The 22,008-nt window shown below is 44.5% G+C and overlaps 2 protein-coding genes across 6 annotated transcripts in view; one reads left to right on the forward strand and one right to left on the reverse strand.

Moving 5' to 3' along the window:
• TFB1M (transcription factor B1, mitochondrial) overlaps window positions 1-8,096 on the forward strand; it is a 62,338-nt gene extending 54,242 nt beyond the window's left edge. Inside the window, exons 6-7 of the mRNA XM_036886736.2 lie at window positions 4,521-4,648; window positions 7,700-8,096. Of these exons, the coding sequence (XP_036742631.2) occupies window positions 4,521-4,648; window positions 7,700-7,940 (369 nt within the window). The 3' untranslated portion in view covers window positions 7,941-8,096. The remainder of the gene's footprint in view (window positions 1-4,520; window positions 4,649-7,699) is intronic.
• Window positions 8,097-22,008, reverse strand: part of TIAM2 (TIAM Rac1 associated GEF 2) — a 217,273-nt gene continuing 203,361 nt past the window's right edge. For all 5 annotated transcript variants that reach the window (XM_057489076.1, XM_057489077.1, XM_036886727.2 and 2 more), the window contains 11 exons: window positions 20,752-20,820; window positions 20,076-20,201; window positions 19,143-19,251; window positions 16,187-16,366; window positions 14,414-14,532; window positions 13,291-13,399; window positions 12,610-12,668; window positions 11,851-11,956; window positions 10,870-10,957; window positions 10,365-10,519; window positions 8,097-9,223 (listed from right to left, as the gene is read on the reverse strand). In XM_057489076.1, coding sequence (XP_057345059.1) covers window positions 8,607-9,223; window positions 10,365-10,519; window positions 10,870-10,957; window positions 11,851-11,956; window positions 12,610-12,668; window positions 13,291-13,399; window positions 14,414-14,532; window positions 16,187-16,366; window positions 19,143-19,251; window positions 20,076-20,201; window positions 20,752-20,820 — 1,737 coding nt within the window. In that variant the 3' untranslated portion in view covers window positions 8,097-8,606. The remainder of the gene's footprint in view (window positions 9,224-10,364; window positions 10,520-10,869; window positions 10,958-11,850; window positions 11,957-12,609; window positions 12,669-13,290; window positions 13,400-14,413; window positions 14,533-16,186; window positions 16,367-19,142; window positions 19,252-20,075; window positions 20,202-20,751; window positions 20,821-22,008) is intronic.

The following is a 22,008-nucleotide window of genomic DNA, read 5'->3' on the forward strand; positions in this document are numbered from 1 at the left end:
CGGGGCTGCTGGCTCTCAAACACCACTGTCAGGTCTCATGGGAAGGGTGATGATTTTAGAAAGCTATCTTTCCCTTGATCCCCAGGGACTCCAGGTCAAATGTAACAGAAATCCTAATCCAGGTTTGTTAGGTCTTGTCCCTCTTCTGCTTCATCTAGAAGGAAAGGTTTACCTCCCTGAAATTGTTTTCTTTCTTGGGACCAAGAGACCCTGACTCATTTTGTTGTTGTTATGACTAATTCACATACACACATGATTAAAAAGCTTTCTCCCCATTTCCTCTTGCCCTGGGTACCTCTTAGGCTTATTTCTCATCCTGCTGTCAGCGCCCTGTCATTCTCTTACATGCTTATGTTCTGAGGGGGAACACTGTGTGACTGGTTAAAATCTTCTCTTTATAATCCCAAGAAGGAAAAGAGGAACAGCATTAAAAAATATGTTGGTGGAAAAAATGGTGGACTTCCAGAGAAATATTATTACAGTAACACACATTGTAAACTTTAAAGATATGTAGGTACTAACAGTGTGGTGATCTTTGTGGAATACCTGGAATTCTGTAAAGTGTTTGAGTTTTAAGGTTTTACCAGTTTAAGGAAATTCTGTCCTTAGGTTGGTCTTGGGACAAGGATTACAGGCAGAATAAACCAATTACAGGAAATGTGATCTACATTCATATTTGTAAATGTTTTTGCTTTCCTACACAGTGCACAGCTGTAATGCCATAGGCATCAATGACTTGCCTCTCTGGTACCTCCCTCTGGGAAGGTGTTACTGGGACACCTGGGACATCTGCTGGAGGCTGTCTTAGCTTCATAGCTTGTTCTAGGCATCTGCACAGTGAGTGGGCACAAGTGCGTGCACTCATCTTACTCTCTCACTCACCTGGCCCTGGACGTGACTCCCTGAAACCTCTGCCCTGCTGCATCAGGTGTCGCTGAGCACAACCTCTTCTTCCTGCCCCCAGAGTCAGCCTGAGACAGCAGCGCCTTGGCCTTCCCGTTCAGTTCTGGAAGTCTTCCTGACTGGTCTCTGCAGTCACCCTTTTCCCGCACACTTGCTTCTCTCCCCTAGTCAGGGTTCTGTCTCGGCTGACCACTTAATAACTTCCTAATCATTTTTCCTCTCCACTGAATTGTCCTTTAAGGGTCTCGAATGCCACAGGAGGCACTGAAGACCTTTTATTGGATAATGGCCAGTATTGTTTCAGGGCCTTTTTGTGTGGTAGTTATTTAGCTCTTTGGCATATTATGATCGTCACAGTCGGGAACTGGGCTGTACAGTCTTCAGTGTTCTCTGCGTCATGTTGTTTCAAGGTCTAAGGTGGTAACACCTAAGGTCTGAGATTTCATAGTTTGTTACCCCAGGTCTCTTATGAGTCCAAAGTGCTGCCCTGAGCTCATAACCAGCCCTGTCCTAGTTACAATGGCCTGGAAAATGCAACATCTGTCTCCAGCCTGTTGTAGCCAAGGCTGCTGATGTTGAGAAACAAACTCTGCTTGGGATAGCTTTGACTTTATAGTGGATTTGAGGGGCAAAAAGCCTTTATTTGAAATTTGAAATTAGTGTCATTTTGGTATACTGAGTTTGGAAAGGGGCTGGCAACATTAACCTAGAATTTTTAATTGCATCCAGTGAGGCGTGATTTCTTTTTTATAATCAGACCCTTTAATAGACTTAAAACTCAAGCAAGGATAAATAATGGTTGCAATTTTAAATAAGCTTTCAATTATAAGTGAAAGAAAAACACTTTTCTACTGTTACTATAGTTACCAAGCAGCTTTCCTGTGGTTGTAGAGAAAATGGAATCCATCATTCAATGTAATTCTGAGAAGTGCTTTTGGGGGCCAAGGTAGAGAAGAGGGTGTGGTACAGGAGGTTTCCCAGGGAAGCAGGACACATTATTAGAACCTTTTTTACACTGAGTTTTACAGGCCCCTCCATTAAGTAGAACTGTATTCGATTGTGAGTGCATATATTCTTTTAGCTGCGATATACTATTAGCCAACTTAGTTGGGTATCAAAATTATATTCAAGCTTTAGAAGTCTGCTTTTAGACAGTTTACAGGAGGTGCTGCTATATTTATACAGGGTTTTAAACTTCATTTAAAGCAAATGCTAGACATTGCCTATATTTGCAAACACCAACTATATCTCAAAAGAATGAAGTCAGGAAGTTAAGACGAGGCCAAATTAAAAAATCTAAGGAAGCTGGAAGTGGCAGTTTCTGTACTGGAAGAAGAATGCATCTATCCCTGTATTTGTGCTTTGGTCTTAATAGTATTTGAACATTATATAGGGTTTTGATAATATTTCATAGGCTAGGGTTGGCTAAGGCTTAAATTTTATCATTTTGCTAAAAGATTTTCTCTGGAAAAAGGCTGGCTATTGGAGACCCTGGAAGAATGCATATCAGCACTAACTCTGTAAGTAGGAAGAACTGGCTTGAGAAGGGTAGAGAGGGTGACAGAGGGTGGCAGAATGAGTGGCAGGGGCTCAGATGGTGGGCAAGGCATGGATAGTGACAGGTGGCCATGTCTGAACCCTTCCTGGACGGCTGAGTTCACTTCTCTGCCCCAGACCACCAGGAGGAAAGCTGGGATGGGCATTTCAGATTTTACAAGCAGGAGTCTGGCATGTAAAGTCATTGCAGTGTATCTCAGGCGGCTTCTCCCGCTCTCCCCGACTCCTAGATCACTGCTTTGTTTTCCTGTCACAGCAGCGCTGCCACACGGGGCCATCGTTGCTTCCTTCCCTCCCTCCCTCAAGCAGTGTTCCTGTCCCCTGCTATCCTGACCCTCTCCACGACACTTTGTCCTCGTTCTCTCCTCTCTTCTCTGTGCTGAGCACAGACCTCTCCAGGACCCCTGCGACCCCATTCTGTGATGGTTTTTTCAAAGTCATGCAATGTCCTGGCCTTTTAACCAAATCGCTTAGTTTCCTACAGGAAGCACTTGTTACTAATCCAGGGAAGCTGCTTAAGCAACACATAGAACACAATTTGAAAAACTGTTAAAATTTAGTAAGAGCAGTTAACATCTCCAGACAGTCACTCTCTGAAGCAGAGCGACACTATCCCACCCAAGGAGCATAGTCTTCACCAAAGTAGAAAGTAGTCTGGAGGCCGATGGACACCGAGGGGAGCATTTTCGGTGGAGAAAGGCCTCTCCACTGGCAGTTGTCACTCTACTGTTTAGAACCTTCTCAGCATTTGCCAGCTACACCGTCCCTACTCTTCTAGTTACAGCCCAGAGGTGCAGCTGTAGCTGATCTGAAACCCTTGGAACAGGATCGGTAGTTGTTCAAAGAAGTGGGGAAGGCCTGGTGGGCCGGGCAGCTCAGCCCCCTGCAGGGGAAATGCCGCGGGCCCTCGGAGAGGCTGTGCGGCCTGGTGCTGGGCACACCTTCGGTCGGTTTCCTGTCTTGAGCACATAGTCTAACATCATATGTACGTATATTTCCTCCACCCTGAAAACAAAAACACTCTCCCTTCCTTGTATATTACAGGCCAATTTTAAGGAGTTTTGTAGCTCCAAGGCTCTTTAGAAGCAGGAGAACATGGTAACCTCTCTGGGATATAAAACACAGAATTCCTTCTGAAAAGCAGTGTTACAACCCACACTTCATAAATTGCTATACTTTCTTAGCCCTCATAGAGTCCATATGATGTTCTAAGTAGCAAATTTAACAATTTCTTAAAGACTAATGCTTTTATCAAGTAGGAACGGACTCCATTCCCCAGGCCATGCTGTGTGCCATGCATGTGTGTGGTAGCTGCTCTGACTCTATTTCTCAAGAAGGCAGGGTATACATCTCTCATCAGATACTCTTGAAAAGTTCTATTTTCTGATAACTAAAGCATCACAACAGCTGGTGGTAGCTTAACCCTCAAACAGTGACATTTTTGGTGGTTTCCATTTTCTACTTGGAGCCTGCGTGTGCCTCCTGGGGCACTTAAAGTGGCTACCAGGAAGTTGTGTGGCCTTTTCAGATGAATCATGAATTCGGTCCAGCTGATTAATCAGTGTCTGTGCCCAAAATAAGTGGTATCCTAATTGATTCCCTTTCTGTGGACTGTGGCGCTAAGTGGTCCCTGGGGGGCTGTCTGCCTTCTCACTCTGTTTCGGAGCCCAGCCTTATCGTCAGAACTGCTGTTGCAGCTAATTTCTTACTCATTCCAAAACTAAATAAATATTCTAATGCTATCTGTCATCATCTGCCTGCTGACTTTGATGATTATTTGGATTGATCTTAAAAGGCCATTGTAACACTGTTTTTTAAAATTAAGTGATCGTCAAGCACCAAGCTAGTGGGTGTCGTTACAGAACAGATGCAGCTAAGTGAGATTTCTCGGAGTCAGCTCAAATCCAAAGCCATTCACGCATCGAGAGAAGGCGGAACTGGAGTCCATGTAAAGGTTTATGACAGCCACGCTGTGAACGACCCGCCTGTGCTTCATGAAGCTAAAACGTGTGATATAGTACACCATGCCACAAAATGATGCATATTTGCTTACAATGAAGGTGGACGTGGGCGTGGTACACTTCACTCCGCTGACACAGCCCAGGATAGACCAACCATTCAAGCTGGTGGAGAAAGTTGTCCAGAATGTGTTTCAGTTCCGAAGGAAATACTGCCATCGAGGGCTTGGGTAAGAATGCTTTCTCCTCCTTTCAGCAGTACTCTTTATAAATCGACAATCACTTTTAAATATTAAGAACTTTGTTTTTATGATTCTTCCAAAGCTATCTGTCCTATTACTCTTAGCTCAAGTCCTGCAGTGAACAGACCTTGACTACCACTGAGGAAAAAGCGAAACCTTGATTTAACCTCTGGTGCCACTTAAGAGGATTTATTTTGTTTTGCATTAAGTACAAAGTCAGATTGACAAACATAGTCTATGATGACGCTGTGCTCAGGAGAGCCTACTATCTAAGTCTGGACTCTGACCATCCAAACTTTTTACCCTCAACACTTCTGACGCCGGATGTATGGTGTTTTTTCTGACACTGACAAATTCTGCAGTCTCCGTGTCCTACAATTAAAGCCTGACACTAACTACCTGTAGTTAGCACAGAACCCCTCAGATTAATGGCTCAGTGCCACAAGTCTGCTCCCAGTTCAGATGTCAGCACAAATCCCAGACTGCCACCTGTACTTCTGACCAGTGAGCTATAAACTGGGGATTCCCATGACCCCCTCTTCAGGTTCTCTAACTTACTAGTATGGCTCACAGAACTCAGGAGAACATGTCACTTTCATTTGTCAGTTTATTATAAAGGATATGACTCAGGAACAGCCACGTGGAAGAGATGCAGAAGGCAAGGTATGGAGTCAAGGGGTGCAGAGCTTCCACACCCTCTCTGGGTTCACCATCCAGGAAGCTCTCCAAACCCCATCATTTAGGGGTTCTTATTTCCATTATGTAGGTCACAATCGATTAAGTCATTGGCTATTGGCAACTGAGCTTGCTCTCCAGCCCTGCTTCCCTCCCTGGAGGTCTGGGAGTAGAGCTGAAGGTTCCAGCCCTCTCGCCATGTGGTTGCTTCTTCTGGCAACCATCCCGCCACTGGAGCTGTCCAGGGGCACCGGAAGTCACCCCATCAGTACACAATCAGGTGTGGTGGAAAGAGGCTGTCACAATAACAACACATGACCTCTATCACTTGGGAAATTTCAAAGGTTTTAAAAGCTCTGTGTCAGGAACCTGAGACAAAGGCCAAATACATATTAGTACACTAAGTGGGTTTTTTAAATGCTTTCTTTCCACAGAAGTGCTGTATCTCTTTAAGGACACACTTAGAACTAGGAAGCAAATTTAACTTCTGAGCTGCCACCTTGGTGTCAGAAAGTACTCACCGGCACAGGTCAATGGCAAGCCCCTTTCCTGTGCCTGCTGCTCCGCGCAGACACACGGGTGCTGTCGGGAAGTCCAGGCAGAGTGCGGTGCTTAGTCCGCCTGTCCCAGAGGCCCTGGGCGACCCAAGTGAGAGTTTATATTCTTATTCAGGAAAGGCCAAGTAATTGGGCCTAATTACATCTATTTAAGAAGGCAGGAAAGTGTATATTTTTTAAAGATTTTCATGTAATATAGTCAACACTTTCCTTTTTTTGACATGTATATACACTCATGTAACCGATACCCAGATCAAGATAACCCAATTCTAATATTTAAAAAAACATTTAGCCTTTTAAATGGGCTCAGTTTTATAAGCAAGCATTTCTCACTTTCTGAAAGCCCCTTAGGTACCCCCATCTTATCCTCTCTCTCTCTCTGGTTTTGTGAAGTGTCCCTTTAGCACTGGAAATTATCTTAGGGACAGCTGGGCAGCTGCATCCTGAAACCACTGCAGCCCATGAAACTCATTCCTGAGGACTTGAGGTAAGCTCTCAGCCTGCTACTGCAGACTCCAATTAGGCCAGTATTCATCCTTCCCCAGAGAGTTACTGCTGTCCTGGCTGAGGCTTCAGGTGCAGAGCTGACACCAAGGGTGCCACTGGCTGTCTCGGTCCTCATGAGGCTGAAGGCGCCCTGTGGCAGGCTGCAGCCCCCACTGGAAGGCACTGGCTGGTGAGCAGAACACAGGCTGGGTTTCATCTCACACTTACCCCCACACAGGGTGGGCCCAGCCTGACTGTACATGGGGGCCCTGATTAATTGGGGGTGGGAGGGAAATCACAAAAAGTAAATCCTGCTTTTGGAAATCCTGCAGTTGGCCTGAGCCCAGAGTTGGCCCTAGTGTTTCTAAGACAATCCCCAGCTAAGTGATGGGCACCATTTGTTTCATATACGCAGTTCTCTGGGCAGATGGTGTGACCTACTTTGACCTGTTGGTGTCCATCACATCACAGATGGGTCCCAAAAGTTAGAAACTATGATCAGAACCCCCCTGCCTGCCACGAAACCGAACTCAGAGATCCCAGTCAACTCACCCAGAAACTGTGGGGACCATGCAGTTCTTTATTGAGGGGACCATCAGCTTGTAGAAAACCTTAATCTCCACTCACCATGACATCTCCTGAGCTCTGTAGAGTCTCTTGACTGTTGAGAGAAGAAATAAAATCCAGGTGAAGCTTTGCAATATTTCAGTCAGTAGTTTTCATTATTCATGTTAAAACAGTGATCAGATTTGGTTACATGAAATTTAAAATATATACTTTGAGTCAATTTTAAGGATGCTTCAAGATAAATCAAAGAGGGAAATAACTATCTGCATTTTTGTACTGTCTGTTTTCTAACTTCGCAAAAGAAAGGTCATTCTTTTGTGGTAAAGAGTTCCAAAGGCCAAATTCAAATTACAGAGAATCAAAACTGATGACATGCTGCACAAGAAGTAATAGACAACTTCCAGATTGAAATATGAGGCAAATCGAACATACTTCTGTAAGAATGCAACTGAGAGGTTACTTTACACTTACCTTAAAGATACATGCATTGATTTAGCTTTGGAAAGTACTTTCCTGTGTGGACACAGCTTGCAGGTCAGATTAACTCTGCCTTCGGCCGTCATCCATCCTGTCCCGTTGTGTAAGCAAGGTCTTCCTCCACTGGCTTGGAGTCCCGCAGGCCACCGCCACGGCCCAGCCCCCTTTCCCACTCCCTCAGGCCATCCGAACCATGTTGTTTTCAAGTGGCGGCAGAAGGAAGCATCATGATTTGCAGAACGTCTTAAGTAAAATTCTGATTTCTCTCTCTTCTCAGAATGTTATTCCCTGAAGTTCAGCGCTTAGAAAACACTGGAAAACTGTTAGAGTTGGCAGATGTGGACCCTACACTTCGACCCTGCCAGCTCTCTGTCTCACATTTTAAGAGCCTCTGTGATGTATACCGAAAAATGTGTGATGCAGACCCACACCTCTTTGCTTATAATTTTAGAGATGAACTCCAGCGAAATAAACGCAGTAAGCAAAAGGAGGGTAACAAGGAGAGTTTCACCCTGTAGCTGCCATGGACTATTAAGAGCTTATTGAATGCTGAGCTCCTAATATGTGTACTTTTTGCCTTCTACAGAATGACAGTAAAAATACCAACTACCAAATGTGACTTAATTTCCCTTTTACTGCACAGCTTTAGAGAAAATAAATATAATCAAATAAGATACAGTACAAGCTTTCTTTTAATTACATACTGCATAGATATGACATGTTTAGTACAAACAGCATCTATTACAACCTTACAAAAATGAAGTATCTGCACAGTGTGCCCGTAACCCCCAGTAAATAACTTAAATATGCTTTAAACAAAGCAAAAACTAACAGCTTAAAGAAAATGCCCCGAGGAATGAAAATTTTTTTAAAGCTATGAATTGCAATTAATAACCCATCTTATTTTTTCCACATAAATTATAATAAGAGTGAGATTTTAAGGATTCTGAGTAATTTTGATCACTGCTCAAAAGGGATATAAGTGAAGTAATTTACAGATTCTAACCAGTTTAATCTAGTTTTCTGATCCACAATAAATTAAAATAACTTAAATCTTTACAGCTGTTTTGTAGGAAAATGTGTACTGTACAAAACCCAATAATGAAGTTTTTCTGCTATTTCCACTTTACCACCAGTTTAAAAGAGAAATGAGCAATTGAACTCATATTGGGATTGACATTGTACTATGACTTTCCATGGCTCTCTGTTTCATAAAAACACTCCTCATTTACAACTGACGTTAAACTCTGGACACTGAATTCTCGCTCAAGAACAGAATTGAGATCAAAGTTGACATTTTCAGATTGACTGTCAAGGGATTGATGACGAATCTGTGCCTTTAGCAGAGTTCCCCTGTCCCTTTTGGTGCTGTTTGCTTTTCGTTTAATGGCACAGAAGTGCCCCCGGACCAGTTTGGGCTGCTCCCCTCCCGGCTGGCCTTCCGTGCCAGTGCCAGGCTTCTGATCGGCCGGATGAGGATCAGGGTCCTCGGAGATTCTCAGCCTCTGGAACTGAATGGCGATGTCTTTGGTAGGGCTGCCCTGTCCCAGGGTCTGACGGCCGTCCTCATCTTCATCACTCAGAATGTCACTCTCTTTGATGAGACTGTCTGTGAGGTCGGCCAGGCCCGCGGGTGGGTGCCGGCCGGAGTCCTGCCTGCTCCCGGCCGCGCGGCAGCCGCTGCTCTGGGTGCCGCTGCTCAGACTGCCCTCGTCGGAGTCCAGTGAGCTGCCCTTGCCAGGCTCGCCGGGCCACTCGCTGCTGGAGGAGTTCTTGAGGACCTTTAGGGACCTGGATGAAGCTGCAGTGAGAAGAGCACATTTACCCTTAGGATGAAATGTTTTAACCTGTGTTTATTTGAAATTTTAAGTTGGGATTTTGGCATTTTTAGATGACCAGTTATCAGAGCTCAATTATTTAGATAGAACAATAGATAAACTATTATAAGGGCTGGGATTATTTTGCCAATGGATAAGTTTTGAAGTTAGTTACTAGTAAAACTAGGTTCCTTTCTTTCACTTGAAGTGCTTTGTAATTCGATGACCGAGATCACACCATACTTCCCTGCCTACCTTGTCACCTTGTTTATTTCCCTTTCTGCCCATTTAAAAGTAAAAAAATGCTCTTTAGCCCTCATGGGAATGGTCTCTGCTAGAATTTCTATCAGCTTTCAGAGATGTAATGTGAATATTTAAACATCTGTGTGTGTTTAACTCCTTTCTCTTGGGTTGAAGGGAAAAGGGGGCACTCTCAGTTGTGTTTCTACAGACAAAACAGCCATGTAGTTTTGATGGCCAGAGCTTATTGTGGTGATGGAGAAAATACACAGTAAATTGGAGGTCAAACTGTGACCAAAGAGATGCATTTTATATGACTAAAAACAAGATCAAAGATATTAACAAAGTAATCAATACAGAAATACAGTTTAAAACTGTTAAGTTGAAATTATAAAAACAAAGTTTAAGAACAGCGTGACCTGGAATGTTTACCTGTGAATTTATTGACTGGGTGAGAATGACTATGTTAAGCTGCTTGATCATAATTCAACAAGTACGGCCTTTCTGAATGCCCTGTGGTGCTGTGAGCACTGGGGACACTGCAGTGAGTGGAACCAAGTCCTGGACTTCTGTAGTCTCGGGGGAGAGACAGGCGGTAAGTGCAGACTAAGTCAGCTGGGGGAAAGATGAGGGATTTGGCTGGAGGAAGGCTATAATTTATAAAAGAAGGCCTGGGAACAAGAGGCATGTTTAGGTTTCTTAAAAGGAAATAAAGTTGCCACTGCCATCTCACACCACCCGTGTGTTTGGGGGCCTTGTTCAGAGTTCACAGAACTACCCCTGATCCTTTACAAAATGATGACTTAGTGCTGCACCACAGAACATACACCCTGGTAGAGAAGATCAAGTTTTCCTGAATGAACGCAAGACTAGCAAAGTTCTCACCTAACTTGGCTGAAACAGGAACACGGTTCTTCAGGGGCACCAGGCGATCCTTGCAGGCTTTCTCCAGGGGCACTTCACACTTTATGTGGCGCCTGAAGTTTTCCCTCAGGATAGAGCGGATCACCTTGACGATGCTGGTTTTGCTCTCACCGTCACTGCAGGGAGAGAGCCGCATCGTGCCCAGCACGCCGTTGGGCTAGGCCACATCCCCTGGTCCTCCCCTGCTCCCCGACCGCCCTCAGGACGGACTGATGGCGGCTACCCAGCCTCTGTGTGCCCTGTCTCCTCACTTACAAAAGGAGCGAGGATTGTGGTTCTTGAAGTACCTGCGAGCACTGAAACTTGAATATATAGTCAGGGTGCTCTAGAGCCACACTTGCCATTCCGGGAGGGTGGGGGCAATCCTGGAGTAATCAAAGTGCAGGAGGGCACTAAAACTAAGCTCCCTTCCTTAAGAGAACGTAATCCTTATTCCCAATGGCTTGAATTTTGAAGTCAGTATTACCTGCAGCACAACTGAAAGATGGTTTCCGGCCGTCCTTCTATTTCTGACTTTGTGTGGATCAGCTCCCATATGGAGTTACTCTCTGTCCCTGGGTGAAAGGAAACAAGGGTTAACAGCTTTGCCAAAGACACTGGTTAAGAACATCGGTGAAAGTTAAAAACTCACAATTCAGTGACTTTAAATAAAGTTGAATATTCCCATCTTGACTACCATATTCTTCTGACTCATTCTGGGTATGACTTTTACAAATAGTTACAAAACAACACTTTCTAGTTACTTTTTAGATTTCATGGTGAAGTTTTCTATCTAAAGTGCTTTCTATCCCTGAATTAAAGAGGTTAAAGAGATCCTGTATTTTCAACCCCATTCCTTAGAAGGAACAGTAGGATGTGCTCAGACCCTTGAGTTAGAGGCCAACCCCACATTCAGTAGTGTTCCAGGAAATACAGGCACTTGTGACAAAAATTAAACAGGGACCCAGAATGTCACTGCATGCCTTTCCCTGTTGGTCCTTTCCATCACCAGAGGCATTGCCCACCAGAACATGGTTATTCTAGAAGGATCTCTCAACATTTTCCAAGTTCGAGTATTTTTTCTTCTTTTTAATATCACATATAATAGTGCTCAATCCTAAGGGATTTTCTGGTATATCAAATTTAAGAAATGTAAATTTGTGAAACTTTGTTCTTTAGATTTTGGGATACCAAGGATATTAAGGAGGAAGAAAAATGTGGAAAACTATTAGTAGGGAAAAGAAGCAGATAACGAAGAGAGACATTTTGGCAAATAAAAGCCATCTGTGGGTATTCGCTTTCTCCAAAAGTCTGTAAAGAAACATCCGAACGACCTCTTGTGTCCTCATTTTCCTTCCTTATAGAACACCAAAATCATCCCCAAGGTTCTTTCCTACTTTTCATTCCACATTTCAAAGAAATCTCTTAAAATGTTTTTTTCCAGCATTGTACCATGCAAAACAATTACCTGCTGTATTCCCCAGTCTGACTTGAAGTGCGGATATGGGGATCAACCAGCGAAATTTAAACGGGTACAGGTCAGCAGAGCTGTGTGCGGGCCGGGAATTCGAGGGCTGTAATGTGAAAGCCCACAGAGAGAAGTGAAGGCAGGCTCACCAGGGAGGGCACGAGGCGGCATGGGAGCTCCCAGGCCTCCCGGCGTGCAGGCTGCTTGCGGCTGTGTGGGTGTGCCGGGAGCAGAAACAAACCAGGTCCGCTTTGCTCCTGGTGCTCAGGGAACTTCCAGACAGGGTGGGCAGAGCAAGGGTCTGCTGGTTTGGGGAGCAGAGCTCTAGATCTCCAAGCAAGAGGAGCAACCAAGCTTTCTTGTGTCCTCACATTACTTCTGCATGCAAGCTGATGGCTTATAGTGTCCACAGCTAAGCATTTTTGTTTTTGTTTTTGAGTCAAGGTAAAAGTCATTTGAAAACATAACCAAAGTTATACAGCCTTTTATGTGCATGGAGCAAACATGGGCCATTTTCGGGGATATAAAAGCTGATACTCTACATAGGCCCGAGCATAGGTATTTGTCTACATCCTCTTTTAAAACTGACATCTTTTGTCAGGAGAATATGAAATAACTTGAGAATGTGATTTGGTTAGTCACCCTATTAAGTCATATCAGTCAGTAAGGCCTTGGCGCTCAGCAGGCTTCTCAGTTCAACATTAACAGGAAGAGACAGCCATGAAAAGGTAGCTTAATTAAAAGTAATTCTTGTCTTACCAATTTCTTTTTCAGTTTGCAGTTTTCTTTATAGACCAATATGACAGCTCTCTTGAAAACTGAAGAAAGTAAAAAGAGAAAGAAAAGTATTTCATTCTTTTATACAAACTTTCTTCCAACATTGAACTAGAGCTGAATGTTTTAACAGAACAAAGCTCTTCAAATTTGACAAGCTGCAAGGGACCACTATGCCAGCACAGGAGGGAATGGATGGGACTTCCTTCCATTCGTAGTTGAACTCTACAGAGGTACCTGCTTATTTAAAAGCTATTGTCTAAAGTAGCTCCTGGCAATTTTTCAGAATTCTGGTTCTGTTTTATTGAAATCTGTGGACATGGTGTTCATCGCAGTGAGAATACACTGTCTATACCCAGTCTTAGAATTAAGACATTTTGAAGTGCATCAAAGTATTAAGATAGCAGGTTTTAAAATAGCCTCAGTAGATCTGTTCCTGTAACACTTGGCCAGAACCACTGAGCCAGGCAGCAGAAGGGAGAACATGATAATGAGCATGCAGAGCAACAGAGTTTTAAATAGTTGGAGGCTGGCTCTGTTAAGTCAGAAGCCATAGCAATGGTTCTGACTCCTGGAAATTGGGAGTTAACTGGACCGGTGGGTTTAGTAAGTTCTTCATTAGCGCCAGCCTCTTTTAAGTTTACGTTCTTTCAATGGAATACTAACCAAATACTGTGAGCTCAAGGTCCTTTCTGGTTTTCCCTAGAGACAGGAATGGATTCAACCAGGACACTGTAGAGTGCATCAGAAGTTCCCCCATTGAAAGTTCTGTTACCTATAATCATAAAAACAGGAGATGAAGATGTGGAGACCCAGGGGTAGGCTGTCTTCATGGAGAGTGGATCACATATATATGGTCATGCTAAAATGCAAGCAAATTCAGTTTGATTTTTATAGCTCCTGTAAACATGGGGGGACTTAAATAGCTGAGGTTTTGAAAATATGATCCGAGTGTCAAACTTTGAAAAATAACATAAATGTTGGAGGAGTTCTCCTTAAATACATACATGGTGGGTGTGAGACATGCCCCCTGATGGACCCTGTAAACATTAATTCTACCACAGCATCAAGGTTCATCCCAAGTTTTCACCCAAATTTCATCCAAATATTTACCCCAGGGTTTGTTACATTTACTCTAATCCATAAACTACAGTGGGCGTGCTAATAAAAAGAAGTGGCAACATTGAAACTGAAATAAACTAACCAGGTATTTTCTGTTCTTGTCTTTTTCTACTTCAACTGTGTTGCTTCTTATGTGCAGACTTTAAAAGCTCAGGAATTTAAATTTAGTCATCAGCCAGAAAAGAAAAATGTAGAGATGATCAAATTCCACTTAAACTAGTTTTGCAAGTGAAGAGAGAGCCACCAGTATTTGATGTTAAAGAAGAAAAAATTAAAAAAGAAAAAGCCCTAGTTCTGTCCCCACACTGGCTCCCACTTGCCTTGTCTGTCCTCCGTCTGTCTGCCCCTGCCCTCCATCCGTGCTCTAGCCTCTGGGGCTTGTCCTACCTCACGCCCCACAGGAAGGGAGGAGGTGGTAGGGGTCTGAGCTTGTTTTCTTTTGCACAATGTTAACATGACATAAGATTACATTTTTAAACCAGTGTAATGAATTTTATGTTACATTTACACCTAAACTGTGGTTTATTGTAAGCAATACGATAAAAAAGAAAGTTTTAAGCAATTTCTCCTCCAGGAAAGGCCTACCAGGGCGGCCTAGCCTGGAGGTCCCCTCCACAGGCAGTGAGCGTGCGCACTAAGCCTCTCGAAGCCCAGAAGGCCCACTGACCTCCTTCTCCGTTCCGCTCTGCTCTGCTACCAGCTGGTCAAACACGGTCCCGTAATCCTCATAGATCTTCTGCATCTCGTTGATGTGGCTTGCCACTTTTTCCATGGCCTTTAATGCTTCTGCAAAATATGAAATCATATTTATTTTATGATTTTTGTTTGTTTTAAGTCCTATCCAACAGCAGTATTGAAAAGCTCAGGATTTAAGCCAGGATTTGAGCCTGGTTGTTATTAACAGTAGCATTATTCAGGTATGGCTCCAATAGCCCATTATAATCTAGTCATTATAATAAAGAACAGTAGAATGATCTTACACCTCAAATTCTCCCTGAAATGAGTCAGAGTACAAGTAAAAAGCATCACTAATAAAAACAGCTAACATTTATTGAGACCTGTTTGACATGGGCTACAAAAGGTGATTTGTGTGACTCATTAAATCTCTGTAGTAACTCAGTGACTCTAAGAACAAATCAGTCCCATCTCACAGATGAGGAACATGAGGTGCAGAAGGGTCACAAATTTACCAGACTTCCAAAAAGAGAGATAAGGGTAGAGCCAGAACTGAAACCCAAGACTGACTGGCCACAGGATACCAGCTCTCAAATTTTGCCTGTCCTCCTGGGCAGGTTACTAGACTTGTGATCTGCAACAATTTTTTAATGAAAACTGAACAGATGTCTTTGTGAATGCCTAATCGCTAGAGCAGTTGCTGACATATGCATGGTGTTTGTGCATGACTTTCTACAGGGGCATGCGAGAGATAAAATGATTTTTGTCAAAGTCAAAAAGCAAAACTTCAGGTCATTTTTAAATTCAGTATTTTTTTATACTTTGTTCTCCTGACTGGGTATTTTAATTCAGTCAAGAGGGAGGTTTAGAAGACAGTTTTTTAACAGAACCCTTTAAAAGATCATCTTAATGCAAAATGAACGTTCCACACGGTTTTTGAATACTAATCATAATCTCTCTCATTTACTCATAGAATTTCCATATGAAAATTTTGTCCTTGTCACGATACAGAAGTATTCTTGCCATAGTAAAATAGCCAGTTTTATTTACACTCTTAGTGTTTATTATTCAGTAATACTAATAGTTATTAATATAAGTATGTTTATCTCCCCAGGTATTTTATTAACATGTCACTAGGCCTCTTAGTTTTGACATGTGGAGAACAAACCACTATTTCTTTCTAATGCAAACACAGCATCTCTTTAAGGGATGCTCTGTTTACTATCAAACTGAAGGGCTTTGTGCATCTGACAAATTATACCTAAGGCTAATAATTTCCAAGGTCAGTAAAGAAGATACATCAGCATCAACTTTAAAGCATCATCGGTCCCTGGGAGCCTTCTGGAGTCAGGCTCTGCTTGGAGATCTCCACAAGGTGGAGCTTATCCAACATGTATGATCAGCAGTGCTTGGTCAGCAAACAACTTCGAAAAGTGGCAGGAAAATAGGCCTGATTTTTGTTTCTGGCAGTACTGTTTGCTAACCAAGTAACCTGAAGCGATTTACTTCAATTCACTGAACTTGAATTATCTTCTTTTGAAAGTGAAAATGGGATCACCACTCCTAGAGGCTTGGGGCTACTTCAATGAGATAATTTGTGCCAAAATGCCATGTAAAGGGATGGCCTTGTCACATGCTAAGATTCTGGCTAAGATTAGCAGTGTAGTACTGAAAGAAGATCCGGAGGGTGACCCTGAGTGGGGAGGGGAGCTGGCAGGCCTCGGGGACAGCCGCAGTCATGCTGGCGTGTGCCTCTTGCTCTCACCGGTCAGGTGGTAGTGCTCCTCACTCTCGTGGTCCGTCAGTGACACGAGCTCCTTCAGCAGTAGCGGGTACTTGAGCACGCGCTGCACCGGCTTGATGAGGTAAGACTCCAGGGTGGAGGAATGCTGCTTGGTGGGGTTCCGGGCGTCCAGAAAAGCCTTGAAGGCTTTATCCGTTTTAGCTACAACCAGGTGGATAAAAGATCCTTAGAAGGGCACAGCAGGATAGATTAAATTCTCCTTCATTTAGCTTTTAATGGCGTTAGAGATCATCTACTCCTGTAGTCCTCCTAATGCATCTTTTAATAAAAACCCAAACCCATCAGTGGCCCGGGCACCCAGCTGTCAGCGTGGAGTCAGCGTCACAGCTCTGGGACAAGTGCCCTGAGCAAAGGGAACTCACTAGGCTGCCGGGACAGCACAGTCCACACACCCGTGAGGAACACCACGCCAAAATGTATCAAGTCCGACTTTAAAGGCACGTTTCACATGCAGACCCATAGGAGAGATTATTATAGGTGCCTCAAAAGTGAGTTTCAAAACAATTTATAAAGCCACAAAACCATGTTACCCAGACTCTATGCCCTACCCCACCAGATTTACATAGCAAAATAAACCAGTATTTTCCCACTGTCCTAGCACAAATCGTCACTTACTCTATATACCTAAGGACTACTTGCAAAGCAATACTGTATCTCTTTTTTTCTTCAAAATAGATAGGCACTGCAGCCTTCACCTCCACCACTCTCAGCCATCTAGCCACACACCTGAGGCGAGGCTCAGACCCCTCGGGCAGTGTTAGCTCTCTGATCAGTGTCGGAGTGTCATGCAGGGCCCACGCAGGAACCCGAGTGCATCTAGTTTGCATGCCAGTGGGTATGCCAGTTGCTGCTTTGGATTCCACCTGCTGGCACTGGTTGACCAGCTGTTTGCAACTTAGCCATTGTGAATGGAGACATTACCCTGACTTGGGGTTTGTTACAAAGGTGAAATCTGCAACTTCCAGGAGATGCGGTGCCATTTTGAATGTGACTACCAGACAAAGTGGAAGGTAAGAAGATCCTTCATCTTTATGACAGAGGAAGAACTGAGCAAACCATTGGCATGCTTTTATTTTACTGTACACTGTCATAAGGCAGCATTCCTGGGAGGAAATGCCCCGGAGTTGGATTTCTGTTCAAGGAACTAGAGAAGAGATTTTGGCTACAGCTTGTTAACTTGCAGCACTTCTATTTCTTAAACTTGAGCCTGTTCTTCTAGGATACTGTGAAGGTCTAGACTTAAATGAGGTGGCAGAGCTGGGTCAGTGTTGGGAGAAACCTCTCCATGCCCTCCGGGATAGTGCAGGGAGACTATTCCCTGGTTTTGAAAAAGAAACACTATAAAGAGCAACCTTCAGATCCCTCTTGACAATGGCACTAAAAAGCATCTGATGACAAACAGAAGGGGCTTGGGATTTAGTTGGCTGCTACTACTTTGTTGATGCAGCTAAAAAAGGTCAAATAGAGAACCCTCCCCACTTCCACTGTCATGGAAGAGAATCCCGATCCACTGGCTTCCAGAGAGGCGACAGACCACAGTGGGGGTGACCTGTATGAGGCCATCCTCAGTTCTACAGGAGTCATTCAAGTCTTGGCGGAACATCATCGCTGTCTTGGAAATGTATGATACTGTAAAAGTTCAAGCTTTAGATTCATGTATTATGTCCCAGTGCCCTTGAGAGAATGCAGGTCAGCCAGGGACCTTTTCTGGAGGTGGTTCAGATGAACTTAAGTAGGATTACATGTATTTTCATAAGACACATTCCACTGCAGGGGCCTCACAGAAGGGGGGAGTCTCCTGAGGACCCGGGTGTGGGCTGCTCTCCACACAGACTGGATTACTGCTGCTCACTTCCTCTAGTTCAAATCCTGTGTCTGCAGCACTGAGTTTTTCTCCTCTTTTATCTGCCATCAGAAATGAGAATTCCAAAGAATGGGATAGAAAAAATCTCCTGAGAGAGACGAATTTGAGAATTCTCATCTCATATCTAAAGAGGCGGATGCGTGGTAACTGAAAGCAGCCTTCAGTAATAGAAGAGCCTCGTTCCTGGCTTACAGTATCACATGAACAGGTGTTAAACTTCAGGCTGGTGATACAGTGATGGCAACTGCAGCACCAGAGCTGCCCCCCAGCCCCCGGTCCTGAAGAAGGTCGTTGCCGTCATCAGATCTTTGGACACACCTCCCAGCTGGGCTGCTGGCTGCCCATTACTGAAAGCCTGCACGGATCGGTGCACGGTGGGCTGCCTACAAGCTGGCCCACTGCACGTCGGCGGCCAAGGCCCAGGCGCCTGTCTCAGCTCTAGGGTCCTGTTTGCTGACGGCACAAAGGGGAAGAGTGAGGAGGGTTGATCACCCAGGTCCTCTTGGACTTCCATAAAAAAAGCCTTTAGTTAAAGCCAATGAAATAAAATAAGATGATAAAAATATGGAGAGGGGACAGGCACTGGAGTGACAGCAGGTGAGCTGTGATAACAGATTTTTCCCAGTTCCACCAAAGAAGCTTTAATTTTGGTTGACACACTTCTTGTGAGTCTGCAGTGGTTGTTCCATGGTGGTGGTTTGCAGTGGTTCTTCAGGCACAAGAAGAAGGCTAACAAACAAAACAGCATACATTCTCTTCTAAGCCCCATCTAGGGGCTTGTGGTTACAAGTTTTCAGATCAAGGAACTTGGCAAGAAAAGGGCCCAGATGTAATTTAACAGCAAAGTGACGCATGCCAGAGCAGCATCACAGCTCTTCAGACACAGGTTCGCTGCCACCAATAAAACTGAAACTGAAAACTTTCCCTTTAATGTCTGTAATTTCAAGGTCAAGAATCATGATCTATTAAAACTGCACTTATTCCTACTTGTAAATACAAACATGCTCTTTGTTAACTAAAATACAAAAAAGCACAAAGGTATGAGCAACTTACCTCGCTCTAGAACCTTCTGTACTTTAATGTGATTAGCACAAAATCCACTGTACAGTTTAAAGTGGTCCGCATAATAAAGGAAAGAGCCGCCAAGGGAGAAGAGTAATTTCTAGAAGGGGAGGGGAAAGTCATATCAGACATGCTTTAATATCTGCTGGCCCTGGCGTGGCCTCTGACTGCCCTGGTGGATCCGTGGCGTTTGTCTTTCAGATACCAGAGAGCACTGATGCCCCCGAGAAGCATCCAGCTGAAAGAAGCCCAGGACTGCCCCACTGACACAGCAGTCAGGGAACAGCCTGGACATTCCCCTAACAGATCTTAGTCTGATGAAAAACTTCCTGGCCGCAGAGCCTATTGACATGGCATGCAAGGACAAGAAAGGAAGTTCTATAAAAATACATCTGACAAAGTGGGATATAAATGATCTGCGAGGCTAATTTGTCAAGCCAACTCTGCACTACTTAGGACAAATGATGCTACTTCCCTGTCCCCTTCCTACTGCCTTCTGCCTCTCCTTCCCTGAAGGGGCTGCCTACCTGTCACCCATGCTTACAATGGAGACAGGTCCACCCCAGAGAAGGCACTCTCAGAGTAATTAACCTGCGCTTGCCATCCCAGTGTCACATGACCAGAGATGAAGGGCCGGATGCGGGCTCGGAAGCCCTTGCTTCAGAAGCAATCACCCTATACATCCTTAGGTAGAGTTGAGTACAGGTAGTGAACATTGCCAACCAGACTAACTCCACAAGTCATGCTGGCCAGCTTTCGATTACCAGAAGCATTTAGGGAAAAATGCAGCCTTCTCTTAGCACCAGCCAGAGGAAACAAGCGCAGTGAAAGCACTCCTTTTATCCTGTCGATAGTCAAGGGGCAACGAATTCTTCTTCAAGGGAGAAGTTTGCATTGTACCCATCTATTTTTGCTTTAACTTACTCTAAACTGTGAGGGGGTTTCAAGTATGTTGAAGTCAGATGATGCTGAAATCCCATCTTCCAGAGTCTCCAGAAACACCTTTTGAAATTCAAGCATCTCTGGCAAACTTCCAAAAAGTGACTCCATCTGTGTGAAGAGCAGGATTTGAAAAGAGAGCATTAGCAATGACCATCTAGGCACCCCTCTAACTCTCCGACACCCAAAGAAATCACAGTCATTCACCAAGAAGCAGGCAAAAGTGAATTCTTCAAAGACAGCATATTCATTAGGGGATACAGTTGATACACAGAGTTTGATAGCTCTGTCTCAATAATTCTAAAATAACTTTTTCAGTGGATGTAAAATGTTCAGAATTCATATCAGGGAAAAAATGGAAGTCAGCAGGAAAGAATTACTGTGATGTAATGTTAAAACATCACGTATTAAAAAGTAATTTTCAGTCACACCTTGTACAAGGTCACGGCATGCCCATCCCTCTGCATTTGCAGACTTGCCACTGTGCTCCGTGCGGCAGAGATGGCAGAAATGGCTTTGGAGGAGGGGGCAGCTCGGGTCTCGCTGAAGATCCTGAGTCTTGGATGTTCATTAGGAATCAGCAGATACAATCTAGGAGCCTGCTGAAGGGCACGCAGAGACTAACTGATGGGCAGTGGGCAGAGAGAAGGTGACTATTTACCTCATCTTGGGTAAGAAAGGTCTCATTTTGAAGCGGCTCCAAGTATAATTCAAAGAGGCAGCTCAGATCCTGAAATACAAAAGAGGAGGGTATTTGAATTTCCAAAATAGCCAAGAGTTTCCAGCAACCCCAGCTCCAGGCTCCTATGTCTTACTGAAACTCTTGGTCCTCAAAGTGGTAATTACTCGCTCACCGAATTCAAAGAGGTTAATAGCACAATACGCTCAGCAGTTGGATTCCACCTTTTTCTTTATAGATGGATCACCTACTCTGCTTGCTTAAGTATCTTGCTGGCAGAGCCAGGATAATCCTCTCAACCACTACTGTAAGGCGGGGAGGGGGGCGCACTCATCTCCCCGCTGAGAAGCCGACTTCAGATTACACACTTCGGTCGGCTGTGACCACACCTGCTGGCTGATCCGGCTTCTTCCTCTGGGTCGGGGGTGCATTCCAGCTCCAGTGTAGAACTGAGAGGGGCAGGACAAGGTGTGGGGAGTGCTGCAACCCTGGGTTGGAGCATTAGCAGAATTTCCAACTCCCAGATTCCAAAGACTAGCGGTCATAATGTTTATCATCTAGGCTATATTTGAGTCACCAGTATTGGGCTCCAGCAGTACAGAATGGTGGGCACTATTGACAAAACTCTTTAAATGAAGGATTTTTTTTTTAATTTAACAATTTGAAGCCAAGAGCAGGATATCATTTGGTGACAGGAAATATTTATTTTCCTGTTTCATTTACTCTGAAGAATCTTGAGTACTAAACTGGAAAGGTAATTGGCTGCATGGTCACCTACACTGCCTCCCTCATTTACAACAGAGGAGCCCAGATCTGGGGAGCGTGTGAAAGCCCAGAGCCCCCAGAACCCTACGGTGTCGCCCTGGGGGCCAAGGGATGACACAGCCCTCCCGCCCCACAGCCGCTGCTTCCGAGCAGGATGGGGCACGTCCCTGCCTCAGATCCCAGGGGCACGTGGATGCCGAGGACTCCAAGCCGCATGCCGGCACCAAGGTTCAATGAAAGAACAAGTAATTCGGGTTAAAGGTCAGCAGCAAAAGGAATTAATAAATAAAAATGATGTGCGTGTGAATCACAGCGGGCGCCGGGGGCCGGTTATTTTGTTGGAGGTGGCAACGGGCTGGTCACCCGTGCCCGCGGGTGCCGCCCAGGGTCGGGCACACACTCAGTTGCGCGCACACACCCGGGAGCACGCAAGCCGAGGGCGGGGCCGCGGCGCCCGGGGCCCTAGGGAGCCAC

Source organism: Manis pentadactyla, chromosome 12 (assembly GCF_030020395.1).
Source record: "Manis pentadactyla isolate mManPen7 chromosome 12, mManPen7.hap1, whole genome shotgun sequence".
In the NCBI taxonomy this organism is placed as follows: Eukaryota; Metazoa; Chordata; class Mammalia; order Pholidota; family Manidae; genus Manis; species Manis pentadactyla.